The following is a 20639-nucleotide window of genomic DNA, read 5'->3' on the forward strand; positions in this document are numbered from 1 at the left end:
AAAATGAGCAAAGTTAAAAAAATGGAGGGTGTAAAGGTGTCTAGGAATAGTGCAAGAAACATAAAAGGAGGCATCTGGCAGGGGAAGGGTAGAGGGCAAAACTAGACACTAGCAGGTTTTATGCTGTTATATGAAATCTGAGCTAGTTGAGCTCATACAAGCCCTTCTGGCAACTGAATGGTCAGCCTTTCCTGGACGCCATGTCACAGAACACCAATTTACCCATCATCATCTCAGTTAAGGCCCATACACACGTCAGATTTTAGCGAACGACCCGTCGTTTGAACGTTCCGTCGTTCGGACGTTTTCGCGTCAAATCCGACGTGTGTACAGACTATCGTTCGGGTGATAAGACTGGTTACCAACGATCCGCTGGGCGGATCGCTGGTAACCAGTCTTATCACCCGAACGATAGTCTGTACACACGTCGGATTTGACGCGAAAACGTCCGAACGACGGAACGTTCAAACGACGGGTCGTTCGCTAAAATCCGACGTGTGTATGGGCCTTAACAACCACTCCATAACGAATATCACAGGTCTGTAGACTTTGCTGGATCCTGTGAACTTAGCCTACAATCAGTGTGAACTCCACATGATAGTAAAAGCTAGAGCATTCACATGAATAGGAATAGAACTCTATCTCTAGACATCTTTACAGCCTCCTAATAAATTACTGTGTCAAATGGAAATGCATTTAATAGCACTGTTATCACATAGATAAGATTGAATTGCATTGTACATATTACACAGCACTTTACAGAGTACATGCAGCTAGTCACATTACTTCCTGCCTCTGAGGGAATTCCCACTCATGTTCTGCAGGGCCAGTTTGGTTCGATATTAACCAAAGGTAGTTGCATTGTGGGAGGAAAGCGGAAAAGTTAAAGTGGTACTATGCCCGAATTTCATCTATGGTCTAAAGCATTAAAAACATCATAAAAATGAACACCTAAAATCTTCTGACTATTTTTTAAGGTACTGGGAGGGTTAAAACTGTTTACCTTATTTATTTGCTAATTGGTAAACTTGGGGTTAAAGAGGAACTCCAGTGAAAATAATTTAATAAAAAAAAGTGCTTCATTTTTACAATAATTATGTATAAATGATTTAGTCAGTGTTTGCTCATTGTAAAATCTTTCCTCTCCCAGATTCACATTCTGACATGTATTACATGGTGACATTGTTACTGTGGGCAGGTTATGTAGCTGTTTCTAGCTGCTCTGGCTGTTATAGACAGCTTTAAACAGCCATTTCCTGTCTGTGAACATTGTTACATTGTGGCAGTTTGCCCAGAGTACCGCGGTATTCAGAGCCTCTTGTGGGAGGGGTTTCAGCACAAAATTAGTCACACAGCGCCCCCTGATGGTCTGTTTGTGAAAATCATTGTATTTCTCATGTAAAAGGGGGTATCAGCTACTGATTGGGATAAAGTTCAATTCTTGGTTGGAGTTTCTCTTTAAGTACATTGTTGGTAGTCAGGTCTAGTGATCCATCACTGGCTCCCCCAAAACTTCCCTGGTCGCCAGTTGTTGGGTGCCTTGCACAAACGCAGTATCAGCATCCCCTCGGGCTCCATCAGAAATAGCCAAGCCCAATCTGGTCCTCTCTACTGCGCAGGAGCGAGCCACCTGCGCAGTAAAACGGATCCCATCAGGCTCAGCTGTTTCCGCAAGAACGCGAGCGGAGAGCCGCTATTGCACCTGCGATTGGGGCAAAGGTAAATATTGTGGTCTCTCTGATGTTGTGGCTGCCAACGCTTGATAGGACTGGCAGAAGGAGATGAGGGAAAGCCTCAGTAAGATCCAGAGGCTTCCACCTGCCGAGGTAAGTACTCAAATCTTAAGTAAGTAGGGTCAAATCTTGTTGTTAGAGGTAAGTACTCCACAGGGGCACTTTTTTCCCTACAGGTTTACTTTAACCAGTGGTCCTCAAACTAAGGCTCGCGGGCCAAATGCGGCCCTCCAAGGCTTTTTCACTGGCCCCCAAACACATCATGTATAAATTATAGATGTGGCCAGATGCTTCTTTAAATATTGGCTGCCTGCATATAGAATAGCAGTGCTGGCACCACCCATCCATATACTGTAGAAGCCAGTGAGCAGTAATTCGCTGACTTCCAATACAATTCTGCATCAGGTGACACTGCTGTCCAACTGGATAACAGGTTGTCACCTGGGTATGCTTCACTGTCTGGTGCACAAAGACGATCTCCGGGCGCCGCACGACTGAATGGCTGCTGTTGGGAGAACTCCTCCAGGCATGATTGGGGGGAATCAATACCTTGATTCAATGTAATGTTTTTCAACATCATTTTATGTATATTCCGGCCCCCCAGCAGCTAGAAGTATGTTGATCCGGCCCTTGACCAAAAAAGTTTGGGGACCCCTGCTTCAAACGTTTTATTCCCTCCTGTTCACCCCCAAAGGATTGTTAGGAGTCATCCCACCAAAAACTCTGAATGCTTATCAAACCAGAGTTAACTCTTCGTGAGTTCTCCTAGACATGACCATCACTAGTCACATCTAAAACATGACTGCTTCAGGGCAAGAATCATTACCGTTATACATACTACAGCCCTGATTTCCTGATTTTCTTCAGAACTAAAGAATAGAGTCCTGCTGATCCTCTGCCTGTAGTACTTTTAGCCATAGAGCCTGAACAGGCATGCAGATCAGGTATTTCTGACTGAAATCTGACTAGATTAGTCGTATGCTTGTTTTGGGTGTGTGATTCAGACACTACTGCCTAGAAAGATCATCAGGATGCCAGGCAACTGGTATTGTTTAAAAGGAAATAAATATGGCAGCCATATCCCTTTCACTTTAGGTGTCCTTCTAGTTTGTAGCAACTAAATGGATTTTTTAATATGGGGTAGACAGTCCCAGTAAAGTTAGCCTTGACTTCAGAATCTCGTAAAGGATAAACTGTCCTGATATACTGTGATATCTTCATCACTGACCAAAATAGGACAGAAGCTGTATCTATTATTAAATAGAATGGCATCCTGTTAAAATGTTTATTCTCTTGAAAATCATTTAAAGCACCGATACAACAAGTTCTGCTTTCAACAAGAAGCAATGAATAAAAATATTTACACGTGTAGAGATTAAGATGAATTCCTATTTACAGTGCTGATCTATAATTAGGAGCTGTTTTGAACAGACCTAGTCTTCTTAAACAAGAGGACTGGAATGTAAACCGCTGCAATTAGCAGGGAAGATCCATCGAAAAGAAATCTGTGCTTATTTCTCTGAGCCCTTTTCAGCGACTAAAAGAGTGCATGCTTATGTTGTGCCTAACATTGATTACAAGTAGGCTGAATGTGTTTGGATTGGGTGCTAGGAAACATTTTCTTTTGCTTGTGAGTTTTTTTTGTTTTTTTTTTGCTTGTGGGATATTTTTGATGCGGAGATAATTTATGACATCGGCTTACAGCATTTAAGGATGGATAAACGCAGGCCCGGATTTACCTCACAGGAGCATATAGGCACAGATGTCTTGGCACCCTAGACTTCACCCTCCATGAATCTACAAACCCCCTCCAAACCGCGCTGCAAGTGTGCTGGGTGTCCCAGCTGTCACTTCTCCCTTACTTCCCTTGCCCAACATAGGTGGCTACAGATGCCCCTTAGCGTTAGGTAGCCAGAGGTACCCTCAGTATTAAGTAGCTAGAGGTGCCCCCAAGTATTGGGTAGTTAGAGAAACCTCAGTATTAGGTAGCTAGAGGTGCCCCTGACTGAAGGGAGATCTCGTCAGTGGAATTCCGAGAGCAGGGTGAGTAACCGCTCATTTACACTCTCATCAGGATTCTGCATAGGGAAGGGGAGTGAGCCGCCCCTCCATCATCAGGCACCTGTAGGCATGTGCCTACAGTGCCTTATGGTAAATCCGGCCCTGGATAAACGCACAATGGCATAACTGTGGTGGTAAGGCAGGGTGCACACTTACAATTCGTATGAAAATGTGCAAAAATGTCTACTGAAAGTCAATAGAGAATAACACTGACGCTAAAATCTGCGTAATTACATTTGTGTTCTCGCATGCGCAATAGTAAACTTACATCTTGTAGCATACATTCACACATGGCATGCGAATTCTCATTGACTTTCATTAGCTGCTGTTATAAAAAACGCACAGGAAAATTTGCATACAAAGCTCCACAAGGATTACACAAAAGGCAGAGTATTGACCTGAAGAAGTAGGCATTGTGGCTCACGCGGTTTCTCATGTGCTAATAAACTGTCTGTCTTGATACAATAGTCTAGACCAGTGATCTGCAAACTTGGCTCTCCAGCTGGTTAGGAACTACAAGTCCCACAATGCATTTGCCTTTATGAATCATGACTGGGGCTGTCAACTGCCATAATGCATTGTGGCACTTATAGTTCCTTAACAGCTGGAGAGCCAAGTTTGCAGATCACTGGTCTAGACATCTATCCCTTAGGTAAGCAACCTCTTACCTTACTTTTATACTGTTTTTAAACTTTTTACAATTTTGGGCGTCTCCAACTATTTTGTTCCCATATATATCCCATCACTTGCAAGAATTGGAGTTTCATCTTTTCGCATATCTCACGGCTAGACAAATGTCCTTTTTATAAGCTTTTCAATATTATTCACTTCTATTTTTGGTGGTTTCAGTGTTGTGGATGATCAGTATAGCTTATTTATGCAGTAAAAGTTTGGCATGTTTATTAATAGCGTTTACGTTTCTTTTCTCTCTGCAGAGCCGATGAGATTGAGATGATTATGACAGACCTCGAAAGAGCCAATCAGGTAAAATTCCAAAGCCTTACAGCCCCACTATTTTGCAAAGTACAACATATGTCAAAAGGTCTCTACTGTACCTGAATCTTCAGAAATATATGGCTGAACAGATTACAGCCAGCATGTAAGATACAAACGTTCCGAAAACAGGCATTTGCTGCTCAGGCCATTCATTACCTGATCCTTATTGCCCTTCTTAGGACAGGAAATGAGGTACACCAATAAACATTAATCAGGGGTTCTAACTTCCTCTACACTACAAAGGCTTAGATTCATAAAAAGCAGTGCAATAAAAAAAAATGTTGTTGGTAAAATACCGCACTCGGTATTTTCCCGGTCTGTGTGCTAATTCATAAAGATTTCCCCAGCTGCCGTTGAAGGTTGGTAAAATACCGCAGCCCATTGAGCGGTAGAGTAGAGCAGTGTGGCAATATCGCTCTTTTGCACTGCACAGACGACTCACACAGACTTTCCCTGCCTGCACAGATGACTCGCACAGATGACTCACACAGACTTTCCCTGCCTACACAGATGACTCACACAGACTGCTCTCTGCACAGATGACTCACACAGACTTTGGCTCCCTGCACTTTGCATTGTTAACACCTCACCAGAGGTGTCAGTAACTATCGTCAGGCTTGCCGCTTGTTGAAGGCTTTATGAATTGACATTTGCTGACAATTTACTGACAGGTGTTGGAGGTAACTACAGCCAAGTCGGTAATTTATCTCCCTGGTCGGTAATGTCAGCTTTTCATGCGGTAACAGCCTTTATGAATCGACACATTGCTAAGTGCTCGGGAAAGTCTGCTGTTTTCAGCATTACCGCATGCGGTAATGCTTTATGAATTGAGGCCATAGTGTTTTATTTGTTGCTGTCTCTATCATTCTCAGAGATTTCACCACCCTCCATTTTTAAGTGATGAAAATTTTCGCAGGGGCAGAGACGGGACAGCAATGAAAATACGAATGAGATTCCAACCCCTTATAAACACTATTTAAATCTAAAATATATGTAAAATAAAATATATGTTCTGTAGTTGAGCTTTAACTATTTGACATTCCTGGACGTGAAACTCACGTCCAGGAAGCCATGTGCGCTCCTGCGCAATCCCGCGGCCGATCGCGCGCGTGCACGCGCGCTCACGGCCCGCGGTTTGTTAGCCAGCGAATCAGTGAATCGGGCAATGGTGCCCGATCACTGATTCCTCTCCCCCGCAGAAAAAGCGACAGCTTCTCTCGGAAGCTACGCTTTTTCTGCTTCCTATGTTCCCCTACGTCGCTCTAAGCGTGTAAACAAGCTCATGGCTGCCATCTTGTGGCCAAAAAGTAAACTACATTTAAATGTAAAATAAAAATACACATATTTACAAAAAAAAAAAAAAAATACAATTTCAATTCCACCCTCCCAAAAATACCCACATAAAATGTTTAATTAAAAAAAAAAAAAACATTACAATAAAAAAAAACACAAATATTTACCTAAGGGTCTAAACTTTTTAAATATCTATGTAAAGATTAAATATTTCTATTTTTTTTTTTTATTATAAGCTTGTAAATAGTGATGAATGCAAAACGGAAAAAATGCACTTTTATTTCCAAATAAAATATTGTCGCCATACATTGTGATAGGGACATAATTTAAATGGTGAAATAACCGGGACAAATGGGCATATGCAATACGTGGGTTTTAATTATGGAGGCATGTATTATTTTAAAACTATAATTGCCGAAAAGTGAGAAATAATGATTTTTTTCCGTTTTTTTTTTCTTATTCTTCCTTTTAAAATGCATTTACAGTAAAGTGACTCTTAGTAAAATGTACCCCCCCAAAGAAAGCCTAATTGGTGGCGGAAAAAACAAGATATAGATCAGTTAATTGTGATAAGTAGTAATAAAGTTATAGGCTAATGAATGGGAGGTGAACATAGCTCGGATGCATAAAGTGAAAAACTACTGAATGCGAACTGGTTAAAGAGACACTGAAGCGGAAAAAAATATATGATATAATGAATCGATTGTGTACTATGAATAATTACTAGAAGTTTAGCAGCAAAGAAAATATTCTCATATATTTTAATTTTCAGGTATATAGTGTTTTTTCTAACATTGCATCATTCTATAATATGTGCAGATTACACAACACTCAGCATTCAAAATGATTCTTTCAGAGCAGTCTGTGAACTAATGACCTCTCCTCTAGCAGAGAAAAAGTAAATAGTTCAATAACACTTGAGATAATAAAAGTCAGATAACAGCCCTCTCCACGACTTTGAAAGTCGTAGAGCTTAATGGCTTTTTTACATAGAGATAACAACTGGAGTTTCTTAAGGGCTGGTTCAGACGGACGTTTGGAGGCGTTGCGTTTGCTGGCGTCGCGTTCAGCAGCGTTCGTGTGCGTTTGGATGCGGTCGCGTTTTTTCTTCCCCTAGGGGGACATTAGCCGTCGCGGTTAACCTCCCCTGGAAGCTACATGTAGCTTCCAGGGGCTCCTTGAACTCCAGGGAAAATCGGGACCCGAACGCTGCGTTCGTGCAAACGCGCTTGAAAGCTTGGTACAAACGCTCCCATACACTTAAATGGGAGCGTTTAACACCAAGCCCCGAACGCTGGCAGTAAACGCTCTGCAAACGTCCGTCTGAACCAGCCCTAACTCTTCCTGTACTGGAAACAGACTGATGCATCGGATCCTAATGTTTTATTTCTTAGCTGTACTACACATACAAATCATATCATAATTTTTTTTTCGCTTCAGTATCTCTTTAAGCTTCACACACAGCCAATACAAGAATCCAATATTTTGGGGGTACCCCGTTAGATAAATACCAATATATAATTTTAAAAAAGAAAGGTACCAATTGAGTATCACTTTGTTTTCACCTTACACGGCCCCAGAAAGTTTGCGTCCCGTGGCTGCAGTGTGTGTGAGTGTGTGATTAAACTGTAGCATACAGTATACCATAGCTTTGAATTTTGCCTTGTTCAGTGGCACAATCCACTATCCATCCTTGGCACCCACGTTTTCATTACATCACAGCACGGTAGACGTCGTCTACATTCTCGTAACAGTGTCATCAGAAGTACACAAATAACTTCGCTAAGGGATCCCTGGGGAGAGGCTAGATTAATAACAGAGCATCATTTTGTTAAAGTGAACCTCCGGACTAAAAATCGACTCAGCAGCACTGAAAAGGCTTGGTGTTTCTTTAACAGTTTCACAGCATCAGAACTTTGTTTCTCTTATACAAGCCTCATTTTTAGCTGCACAGAAGAAAACTGCCCGGGCTTTTTTCCCCTGATGCTGTGCAAAGCATGATGGGATTTCTGATTTTGTTGTTCTCGTTCTGCTGTTTTGGTGCAATGTTGTTTTTTTTTACATTTTGAATTTGACATTTGAAGCCTAGCGCACACAGCTGGGAGGGGTAATCAGGACACAGGACAGTTGGAACTGTGTCTCCTGCTCCTTGTCACCTCCTTTCAACCAAAAAGATGGCTGCCCCCATGACAAAGATGGCAGCCCCCATGAATCACAAACATTTGCCTGTTCTTTTAAAACAGGGTGGGTAAGAGATTATATTACCTATCTATTCTAATTAACATAACTAATGTAACTTGATGACAGTATGTTTGTTTAGGCTGAAGTTCCCCTTTAAGGAGTTAACAGTCTTCAATCCATGTGGCAGAGAAGGAGCTAGATGTTCATAATGGTCATCGCTGCCTTTTACCACCCTCCAGGGAAAACTAGTTTAATCTTCTGGTATGTGGAATAACGGTTTTAGAAGGATCCAGGGGCATGTAGAAACAACTGATCACCCCGTTGTAGACCAAGTTATGGCAAATGTTTTATCACTCCTGTATAGCTACCTGTCAGAGACAGATTTTTATTTGTAAGCCTATCTTTAGGCTTTTTGGCTAGCAAATGTGAAATAGTTAAAAGAAAATGTTAGGGCACCACAGATTTATTCTTCTGCTCCTGTAGGGTGTGTGCGTACTTACAAAAAGGAAATCGGCCTATAACAATGAAAGAAATGGTACTGAAATGTTATTATGAAATGATCACAGTGTTAAATGCTCTCTAATACACACCATAATAACATGCTGAGAAATTGGTCCTGGCCTGCGTTCTAGACTGGAGTTATGTGCCTCTGCTTTGGCAAACACGCGCCTGCGTTTATCCAAGAAGGATTTGTAGTTCTAACCAAGGTCTTTTGGCAGGCTAGCGTTGTACATGACGTTTTGATTAAGCACATCTTTGGGGAGTGTATGATCACACTGCAAAGAGCCTGGATCTGGGCATGCACTGAATGGGATTTTATGCTGTAGCGCTCTTGTGTAGACAATGAACATGTACTTCTTGCACTGATGCTGTTCCACTCTAGATAATTTCAACTTTATTAATGGGAACAGTTAAAACTTCCCTTCTAGTTTCATGTATGGAAGGTAGCATAAAGGCAGGGGTGTCCTAAGTTTTTAGGCCAAGTGCCCTATCACTGTACTTGAGAGTGCTGTCACTATGCCTGGGACATTTTGTCATATGGAACATTTCCATGAGAAATAACCCGTGTACTGTGTGCAGTTATCACAGTGGCAGCTGCTAAGCAGTGGCTGTTACTGCTGAAGGCATAGCAGCTGCTAATCAGTGGTTGGCTGATTGACAATATGAGGTGGCCACTGCATGCGCCACCGCTACTATGGCATGTGGGCCGTATGGAATTAACAACTGTAGAGAGCTTTGGGGGCCACCAGGAAAAGCATGGTGGGCGCATTTTGTCCCTAAAATTAAAATATTTTCCTTTGGGGCCACACAGTAAAAAAAAAAAAAAAAAAAAAGCCTGAGCACACAGGCCAAGTGTATTTAAAACCTGTTAGAGCAATATCACTGGACATTTAATAAGAGAACAATGCAGCATGTCTGCCCCCTGCTGACCTCTTTCAACCCAAAATACTGAATCATATTGTGGTTCTGTATTTAGTACAAGTCTGCGAGAGAGGTGGTGCCATTTACTTTTTCTGCTGGTCTTTTAGAGAGTAAATTAGTGGTAAATTGATGATGCCTAGCCCTTGACCCATACCCCCTCCAATGCCTAACCCTAACCAACCCCCTCCTCATCACCGAAGCCTAAAGACGGCCACACACCATACCATTAAAAGATCCAATTTTTCACCAATCCGATAATTTTGATTGGTTGCCCGAAAAATCAACAGTATTTCTTTGTTTTTGATAAATCCGATCAAATTTCCCGCTTTTTTTTTTGTTTTTTTTGTTTTTGCTTTTTTTTCAATTTTGGAGTTTGGGCATGTTGGAAATCTAAGACCAACTTTATCAAGAATTGTATGGTGTGTGATGGATTGTTAATTACTTGATGTACAGTTACAAAAAAATTTTCTGAGCTTTCAATTATTTAATTCATGATTGGGGAAACATTGAACATAAGTGTGTGGTACATTGGTCAGATTTTTGAATTGTTACAATCAGTCAGAAAAAGTGATTGCTATTCTTGAATTGAGCAGATCTTTAAAAAATTGTATGGTGTGTGGCCACCTTTACTCTAACCCAACCTCCCCTGCCGCAATGCCAGCGATGACTGGGCCGCCTTTAATGCTGTATACGAAAAACCTTCACTGTGGGGCAGGCGGCATAGCATAGCGGACGGCCCAGACTCCCCCTATTGTATCTGCTGCCGTGGGCGCCCAAATTGCCAGTGATAACATGGGTGCCTATGGGCCTCCTCCAGCATCAAATCTCCTATATAGTCTTGTGACTTAACTGTCCCTCAGAGGGGCTTACTATCTAATCCCTACCATAATTATAAGTCCATCATAGTCTACAGGCCATTTAACTTATCTGAATGTTTTTGCTGTGCAGGAATATGGAATGCCCAGAGGCAACCCACACATACAGACACCTCACAATAGATCCCAGTTATAGTACCCAATGGGCATGATTCACAAAGCTTTTTCACCAGTTTTTCTCTGTTTCCGCCTAATTATATGTTACATTTTTAAGTTAAGTAATATTGAAAGGAAGTTAATCAGGTGGTGCACAACCCTAACACCCTAACGTGGTGATTAACCATAAATTACTGTCATAAACTCCCCCTGGTGGTGCCTAAATCCAGAAGCGGTGCCTAACCCTAAATCCCCCCCTCCCCCTCCCCGAACTGTAATCCCCCCACCTCAAAGCCGCTATATGCGGCAAAGCAGGTTAATTGTGGTGCCTAATTAGCGACAATACAATAAAATATCGGTGCCCAAAGCGCAGGGGGCTTGCAAAAGAGCAAATTGCTCCAGCGCCTGCTGTGCATTGCTGCTGATATTTTACTGTATTGCCGCTAATCGGGCACCAAAGTGCCCGATTAGCGGGCACTTTGGCAGCGCCTATGGCAGCGCTGTTTTTTTTACAAACGGGCTCCTGCACCCTTTTGTCCTGCTTCACTGTCCAATACCCTGGATATGCCTCTGTCGTTCAGGTCAAGGAAAATCTACAGAGTGTTGGCTACATGAAAATGGCGGTGACAGAGGAGGGGGATGGACGATGCGCAGAGAATACTGCTATGTGGATAAACCGATGTAATCCTTATTTTAAAATGAATCTAGCTACTTTATCCTCTGATCCCCACTACACTGGTATATTTAACACTTTCACCTCCAGATTCTGTAAGCAGCAATCTGATACAGAAATTCCATCCCTAACAGATTAAAAGGTTCCTACCGTGTCTCCCCCTATGAGTCATTCCCACAAGTCATTCTGAAATGAAATCATTCTCGGCGTGAGTATAGAAATAAATTGAATAAAAAAGATTCCATTTCTCCTCATATTTATTCAGCCTGATAAATTCAGTGGGCCGCAGCATTAACAGCAGCAGGGGATTCCTTGCTGCTAGCGTTAAATTACTGTCATAATCGCTCAATTATTTCTTCCTTGTACTGTTTAAAATAAAAATCCATCACGTTCCATGATTTTTTTTTTCTTCTCTCCCCCCCCCTCAACATTTATTAGGTTGAGTGTTTAGGAAAATCAATTATAGTCAGTCGGGCATGAATTGATGAATGTTCTGAGATTAATTGTCAGTTGTTAAAATGAATGTATTTCTCTCCTCACCTCTTTCTTTCTTTCTTTTTTTTTTTCTTTTTTCTTTTTTTTATTATGTCTCCCTTCAGAGAGCAGAGGTGGTGCAGAGAGAGGCAGAGGCCTTAAAGGAGCAGCTCGCATCTCTCAAATCCCAGCAGAATGCCTCGCAGATGCAGAAACCGCCTGACACGGTGAGGAATGCGTTTACTCATTCCTCTCACATTTAATAGAACAGAGGCACCAGCAGAATAAAAGTAAATAACATTCTTAAAAATAGGAGAGGCAAGGACACAAGCTAAATGTAGTGATGTTTAAAACATTGAAATGTATTCAAATACTCCACAACAACTTGCAACGCGTTTCGCAGGCGTGACCCCACTTCATCAGGCAATAAAAAGGAGCATACAGCTGGTAGCGTCCAGGTCCATGTAAAGCGCCTTCATTCCTTTCACATGCTTACGGTGCTGCAAGAGATGCACTTGTTGTTTTGTGAATTAAAGTAAACCTGTCATTTCCTTTCTCCAAAATAAGGTAATATATAGCTTGAATCCTCTCTAGAAGACTTCAGGCCCCTTTCACACTACTGCGTTGCGTTACCCTGTTTTGCCGCAGGGTAATACTATGCCAATGAAAGTCTATGGGGCATTTCATACCTGGTGCAAATTTGATGCATGGGCAACAGTGCGTTGTCGGGCAATATGTGTGCCAACAACCGGAAGTCATGCAAGTCTATGGCAACGCTGAGATTTAAAAATGCTTGGTGTTTGCGTTGCGGCACGCATGCGTAGATGCATATTTTTTCAGTATACTTACGTGCAATAAAAATTTTGGACACAGGAAGTGAGCGATAGAGAGCCTCATTTCCTGCTTGGCTTGCAGCCAGAAGGCAGATTGCCCTGCATTGCTGTGGCAATCCCTGAAGGCTATTTTTAGCTTTGCGGTGCGATCATCGCAGCGCAGCTATGCAGTCTGAAACCGGCTTCAATCATCCAGCAAACTTGGAATGGATTTTTTTAGAAACTTCCTGGTACTAAGTGGTAAGGACTTGCTACCCTTCCCCGAGTCATATCAGGTTATATTCAGGGTTGCAGAGAGGTGTGCTTGTGTGATAGCAGCAGAATCCTTAGCTAGACTTTTTAAGTAAATCGAGGACCGAATAGTTTCATTAAAAAAATAAATATTGGGGGTACTTGTATGCAGGGCCGAGGCATAGGCTGGAGAGGCTCCAGCCTCAGGGCGCAGTGTAGGAGGGGGAGCACAATTCATTCAGCTGTCATTCCTAATTGTGTTTGAAGCAGAAAGAAACAAGAAAAGGAGATACATGGAAGTGACTACAAGCCAGATAACTAGAGATTAAGGCGTTGGGGGCGCTGGGGTGCCTCTTAGTCTAAGAGCAATCAGTGTGTTACGGCTGGGGTGGAGGGATGGAGGGGCGCACTTTGGTGTCTCAGCCTTGGGTGCTGGAGGACCTTGTCCTGGCTCTGCTTGTATGATACTGCAGTCACAAAACTGCTATTGTCTTAACCTTTCAGGGACCCCACCGTGTTATAATATGATTTAAGTGGGAAATGCAGGCTTCCTTTTTTTTCTTAAAGAGAACCTGAGGTGTGTTTAAAGAATGTTATCTGCATACAGAGGCTGGATCTGCCTATACAGCCCTGCCTCTGTTTCTATCCCAAACCCCACTAAGGTCCCCCTGCACTCTGCAATCCCTCATAAATCACAGCCGTGCTGTGAGGCTGTGTTTACATCTGTAGTGTCAGTCTCAGCTGCTCCCCCGCCTCCTGCATAGCTCCGGTCCCTGCCCCCATCCCTTCCCTCCAATCAGCAGGGAGGGAAGGGATGCAGGCGGGGACTGGAGTTCTGCAGGAGGCGGGGAGAGCAGCAGACTGACACTATAGAGATAAACACAGCCAGCTCTGACAAGCTGTTTGTCAGCAGCGTGGCTGTGATTTATGAGGGATTGCAGAGTGCAGGGGGACCTTAGGGGGGTTTGGGATAGCAACAGAGGCTGGGCTGTATAGGCAGATCCAGCCTCTGTATGCAGATAATATTCTTCAAACCCACCTCGGGTTCTCTTTAAAGCAGTGGTCCTCAAACTAAGGCCCGTGTGCCGAATGTGGCCCCTTGAGGCTTTTTTACCGGCCCCCACACACAAAATGTATTATAGATGCAGTCAGCTACATCTTTAAATATTGGTGGTCCACATATAGAATGAAACCAGAAAGCAGTGGGGTTACATAGCCCAGCCTCCAGCCCTTTGGCCAGCCCCCAGGTCTGTGTCCGCAGCGTATGCCTACCTTATAGTGCTGACACATTTTCTGCCGCACTTACATACATTTCACGTCCCTATTTGTCTCTCAGGTGTGCTTACATCCTCATATCCTTGCCATAGTCTAGGTCTAGGACTGCTGTGGGGTAAACCAGTTATTTTTTAAATTGTCTGTTATTAAAGTGCGGAAGTTTGCCAGCCTTGCATGAGTCATGTTATATGTTGTGTAGGGAATACAGTCTGTTGTGCACCTGTTGTCTATTGAGCACCGTTAAACATTCTGCCATGTTTGCTGTCACGCAGGACCAGGCGATGGAGGGGGCGGCCCATTCCAACATGGAGGTTGAACTTACTGCTAAGGAGCGTGAAATTGCCCAGCTTGTGGAAGATGTGCAGAGGTTACAGGCCAGTCTTACGAAACTCCGGGAAAACTCAGCCTCTCAAATATCCCAGCTTGAGCAGCAGCTAAACACCAAGAACAACACTCTTAAGGTATGCCATTTATTATGCCACTAAGAGCTGCACATATAATAGTACTCTGGAGTACAGGTAATTAAATGTGTTGCACCGAACAACATGGAATCCTTTGCATCCTTCACTCCAGACTCCGGCTTACAATGGTGATTTGAGATGAAATAGGGCCCTAGGCAAGGTAGTAGCCTTGACTCATCCTGATGGTCCATCTGGCAATCTGAGATGGGAAGCGGGACAGAGAAAGTGGGAGTTGAGGCCCCGATACCCACTAGGCCCTAGGCACCTACCTTGGTTATCTTGGTTGATCCTGCTCTGAAGCTTGGAGGTCTAACAGGAAATGCAATGATATACCTTCTTATTGTTTCTCCCCATTTATGCAAAATTCCTGATTTTCAGTTACCGTAGGTGGTCTGATAGTTGTACATACTTTCATGTAAATATACTACACTGCTTTGTGAAGGTTCTTGATGTGCGGACCTATTGGATTTGTACTGATATTAAGTTAGACCTTCTGAGATGTATCCCGATCTATTTTTAACCTCTTGGTTGGCAACCAAGGTAACCACTGTATAGACAAATAGGGAGATTAGACCCAACCCCACTCGGGTTAAGATGTCCCTCTCTTTAGATGTTGAAAAACAACAAAAAGGGGTAGCAGTGCTTCCATAGCACGCCTTTACCAAGGGCGGACCACTAATAATTAAACCTCTGGAACAGAGGTGCCAATATAGAATAACATATACTAAACCATACTAAACTGTTTAAAAAGGAGATATTGATGGACTTACCTGTGAAATGCTTTGCCTGTCTGGAGCTTTTGATTAAAGTTGTATTTGTGCTGAATCTCTATTTTCTGATCCCGCTTTGGGGAGGTAAGACTACCAATACCTCCCTTTTTAGCTGAATTATAGTATATTTTATTCTATTTTGGCACCTCTGTTCCAGCTGTTTAATTATTGTTACTCCTTCAGCCCTGAATTTGCTTTAACATTTCCCATGCTAATGGCGTGATTTACTAGTGGGCAGTAGCCCATACTTGCTCCCCATTGCCACCATAGGATTACTAGTAGACAGAAGTGACTCACTATAGAGGTTACACACCGAGACAGATTTGACACGCACCCCTATTCATATTGGATCATCTCCCTGCAGTCTCAGGGATAAGGTTGGATCCAGAATGAATGAGGCTGGTTGAGGTAAGTGGTAATTCTGTCCTCACTCACAACTCTGTTATGTCATGTAAGTGCATGTCAGTAGAAGTGGAGCAGCGTGTCACATAATTGCTGGTGACACTATGCTAGCAATGAAAAGATTTTGTTTTTGCCAATTTTTAGTAAATTAACCAGGCAAACGCCGCTGCAGATGCTTTTGATGCTACATACATTTGCACAAAGTTTAAAAGTTTGCATCAACTCAACATTATTTGTATTTCATTAACCAGCCTATTCCTTAAAGCGGACCTAAACTATTTGCACAGCCGACATGAGAAAAAACAGAGAAATTCACCCTGTGTTTGTTTACAGAGAAAAGCCTGTCTCATTCTCCATTATCTGCAAGTAATCAGCAAGTGTAAATCAGGGCTGTCAGCTGTGTATGAAGTGAGGTTATGTGCTAGTATGTAAACACAGGAGGTTAACCCTTTCTGTGCTCCCAGGAAACAAGGAAGTAAACCCTGCAGGATCTCTGTTGTGGTTAAAGGAATCCTTGTTATAATAGTACCTAGTTTTTGTGAGCTGGGTTGTTCCTTCTGTTAAGGAGGCCATGCACTGATTGATTTTGCTGTTCAGATGATTCAATGCAATCCATATCTGCCAGACAATGGACAAGCAGGATGGAAAATTACTGTTAATTATGCAAGAATCAAATGCATTTCACTTGTATTTCAGACAGGCTAAACTCTCTAAATACATACAGGGTGCATCTCTCTATGTTTACATTCTGTCCTGTGCAAAAGTTCAGGTGTGTGTGTGTGTGTGTGTGTGTGTGTGTGTGTGTGTGTGTATATATATATATATATATATATATGTGTGTGTGTGTGTGTATATATATATATATATATATATATTGATATTGAACTTGGTGGTGTCGGTGTATAGGTATAGGCAACTTTTAGTGCCTAAGGTAATGGGGTTAAAGACTAAATATTCAGACTACAGGACCATTTACATAAGTAAACAATACATTCACTACAAGAAGTTCACAACATGTCAACCATTTTACCTATAGACAAACTATAAAGTGGTATAATTTATAGAGACATTGATATTAAAGTGGAACTCTTGCACAGGATACACAAAAAAGGAGAAATGCACCCTGTGCGTTTTTAGAGAGAAAAACCTGTCTAATTCCCCCTCATCTTCAAGTAATCACAAGTGTAATTTGATCTCTCAGCTGTGACAGCACAGAACTTTGGCAGTCCTCTGCAGACACAGCTTATATGTAAACACAGGATGTTAACCCTTTGTCTGCTTTTTTGAAATCAGGAAGTAAACACACTGCATATTTATTGCAGGAGTTCTATAAGCTGTAACAAAGAAATGTTTTTCTTTAAAGGTTATTCTACTGTTGCTTATCTTTTAGAGAAGAGAGGAAGTTCTGAGTTCAGGTCCGCTTTAAAGTCTCATCCTTTTCAGACCTTTAGGCTTCTTGCACACAGGGACGTTACAGGCGCACGTTAGTGCAGCCTGTAACGCTCCCCCAACGTACAGCAATGTAACACAAGTGGGCTGTTCACACTGCCCACGTTAGTGCTGCATGCTGTGCGTTCTCCGCGGCTAAGCTGCGTTAGACTATTTGCACATGCTCAGTCATGTTGGGGAGGAGGGTAGAGCAGCCGGGCACATGGCTAATTAATATTCACTGCACGTTGTGACGTGCAGTGTTTACTTCCTGGAGCGGCCGCTCTGTGCGGCGATTGGCCGGGCGGGACCACGTGATGCCGCATGCGTCCAAGAGTACGCATCACGGACGCCAGAGTGAGCTGCACAACGCGGCTCACTCCGACGTCCACACCAGAGAGCACCAGGCGTTGCGTTAGGGGCACGTTATGTGCCCTATAACGTTCCCTAAACGCAACGTCCTGGTGTATAACTAGCCTTACTGTAATTTGGCATTAAAAGCTAGCAGAACTTACTACCTCCCTTTCTATACCCTATGGAAAAATACATTTATATGGTAATTCACAGTTAATACAAGCACTGCTCTATACGGAATATGAGGGGTGCCGAATATTTCTGTCCTGCTGGGCATTTTGAAATCTGATCCACAAGAAGCAGACAGATAGCGATTTGCCTAAGGTCCCCTAGACGTCTGATACGGGGAACAGGCAGATCGATTGTTTTTCTTGCTTCTGGGGCCTGGTGTACACTGAATCACTGATTTTTATCACCGCAGGGGAAACTGGATGCTAATGCTGGAGCCGTTATCAACCTGTTCCCTGCTGCTGTGATATGTTGTGTATTAAACACTATTAACCTCTTGTGCCCTGCAGAATACACTGGCGCTGCATAATGTGCATTTATTTACATGCGTCACAGATAATTCTGGACATCATGAAATGGTGCTCAATGAGACGTCTCTAATAGACTGTGGTTTTTGGATGTGCACACTAAAGCAAAACCTCTTGATCTGTGCGAGTCATTTATTCTGCCCACGCTTTGCATACGTCTACATCCTTTGATGGATGATGTCACCACAAATTTCTCTCATTTTCCGAACATGAAAATAAATTGCTGCCATGACACTGTAACATGACTGCGGGAATGCAAATGCCTGGACAGCATTATATCAGCATAACGAGGGCAAATTCCCAGCACAGTAAATGGAGGATCTCTATCAACATGCTTCTATATTAAACTAAAGGGAGGGGTGGCAGGCACCTGGGCTAGGCTGTGTTGGGCCGGTCAATGGTACATGTACAGGGGTTGGCCAAAATAATGGAAACGCCTAACGTTTTGGCATCATAATCTTTGAACATGTTTTAAGCAATCAAAACTTGACATATGTTACATTTTTTTGTTTATTATTTTTTTGTTGTTTTTTTACAGATATTTAAAGAGACTCTAACAAAAATTTCAGCCTTATATCTTCTATCCTATAAGTTTCTATACCTGTTCTAATGTGGTCTGTCTCACTGCAGCCTTTCCTAGTTGCACAGTGGCTGTATTATCTCTGTTATATAATCTAATCTTCTTTCCTCTGACGGCTTTGTCGGGCTCAGGCAAGAATGTGCAGCCCTGCTTGTGATAGGATGGAAGCTGTACACACCCTCTCCACGCCCCCTGCAGGCTCTGTGTGAGTCACAGACTGAACTCCTCTGAGCCTATCACATTCTGGTAACAGCCATGTCTTTTGTTTGTAAACACTGCCTAAAACTGGCAATTACAAGCCAGGATTGCAGCAGGGAGTGGCAGAAACAGCACAGAGGGGCCCAGGAGAACATAATGAATTGAATGGTATGCTTTTTATTGTAAGAATTTTAGAGTACAGATTCACTTTAAACCTAAGTTGGTTATAATTTATAAAAATGACAGATCTCTCCGACTTTCAAAGAGGCCAACTTGTTGATGCTCTTATGGCAGGCGCTACTGTAACAGTAACTGCCCGAATGCTTGGCATTTCAAGAGGTACTGTCTCAAAAGTAATGACTGCCTTTGAAAGAGAAGGAAAAACGTCCTCAGCAAAGCACAGTTTTTTTTTTTTTAGTTTTTTTTTTAATTTTTTTATTGAAATTTTCAGATTTAAACATTAACAAACATGAACAAAACAGCCCTGAGCTCCACCACACGCAGGTGAGGAGACAGGGGAGTAAAACGCCGCAAGAAAGGATAAGCAATACAACTACATGTCACACATTATTACGGTGAGAAGTATACCGTTAGGAGCCAAAAGTAGTAGATACAGATCCGGTAGTTGATCACTTATAATAATTATACAAGTGTCAGGAGCCAAGAACATTTTTAGTGATCAAAACAAAATCGAGGTAAGAGCTGGTAGTTGTGTGTTTTCAAGCAGGAGACCAGGAATTAGATCAGAGTGTATAATTAGACAGCAAGGGCCTACCATCTGAGCAGAGATCAGCAATACCTATACTAATAAAATTACACAGTATCTTTGTTAGAGGTCCAGGACCCCCACACCAGCAAAGCACAGTTGTGGCCGACAGTTGAAGTTGTCTGAGAGAGACCGTCAGACTCTAAATCGAATTGTTGCAAAAGCTTGCAAGACCACGGCTCCTAAAATCACTGCAGAGCTGAATGAACACCTACAGAACCCAGTTTCCACAAAAACTGTTCGTTGGGAGCTGCACAAATCTGGATTCCATGGAAGAACTGCAATTAGAAAACCTCTGCTCTCAAAGACAAATGTTTCAAAGCATTTAGAATGGTGTAGACACCACCAGAATTGGTCCCTCAAGCAGTGGAAAATGTGATTTTTCTCTGCCGAATCATTGTTTACCTTATTTCCGACTTCCGGCCGAGTGTATGTTTGAAGACAGCCGAAAGAAGCATTTCATCCAGACTGCCTTCTCCCAACCCCCATGGCAGGGGTTCTGTGATGATCTGGGGTGCTATTTCTTGGAAATCCGCCGGGCCAATGATTTCCCTTCTTGGAAGAATTAACAGCCGAGACTATTTAGGAATTTTGGGCGACTAAGTTCATCCTATGGTTCAAGAACTGTTTCCGGAGGGGAATGCCATCTTTCAAGATGATAATGCCCCAATCCATACAGCTAGAATTGTTAAAAAATAGCATGAGGAACATTCTAATAAAGCTGAGCATCTCATCTGGCCACAACAATCCCCAGACCTCAATATTATTGAGCATTTATGGTCGTTATTAGAGATTCAAGTAAGAAGTCGATTTCCGCCGCCATAGTCTCTAAAAGAACTGGAGGGTGTTTTAACTGAAGAATGGGCTAAAATTCCTTTGGAAAAAAAAATCACAATTTGTATGAATACCTTGTAGAATTGAGGCTGTAATTGCCGCAAAAGGTGGACTTACACCATATTAAAATATATTTTGTTGATTTTCAAGGTGTTTCCATTATTTTG

At 42.5% G+C, this 20639-nt stretch overlaps 1 protein-coding gene and 1 long non-coding RNA gene across 5 annotated transcripts in view; both read left to right on the forward strand.

Annotated features, from left to right (window-relative positions):
* LOC137547082 (uncharacterized) overlaps positions 1–20639 on the forward strand; it is a 554567-nt gene that overhangs the window by 321035 nt on the left and 212893 nt on the right. The gene's annotated exons all lie outside the window — the stretch shown is intronic.
* CUX1 (cut like homeobox 1) overlaps positions 1–20639 on the forward strand; it is a 541156-nt gene that overhangs the window by 307624 nt on the left and 212893 nt on the right. For all 4 annotated transcript variants that reach the window (XM_068270260.1, XM_068270261.1, XM_068270263.1 and 1 more), the window contains 3 exons: positions 4730–4778; positions 11930–12031; positions 14416–14604. In XM_068270260.1, the coding sequence (XP_068126361.1) occupies positions 4730–4778; positions 11930–12031; positions 14416–14604 (340 nt within the window). The remainder of the gene's footprint in view (positions 1–4729; positions 4779–11929; positions 12032–14415; positions 14605–20639) is intronic.

Source organism: Hyperolius riggenbachi, chromosome 2, assembly GCF_040937935.1.
Source record: "Hyperolius riggenbachi isolate aHypRig1 chromosome 2, aHypRig1.pri, whole genome shotgun sequence".
Taxonomy (NCBI): Eukaryota; Metazoa; Chordata; class Amphibia; order Anura; family Hyperoliidae; genus Hyperolius; species Hyperolius riggenbachi.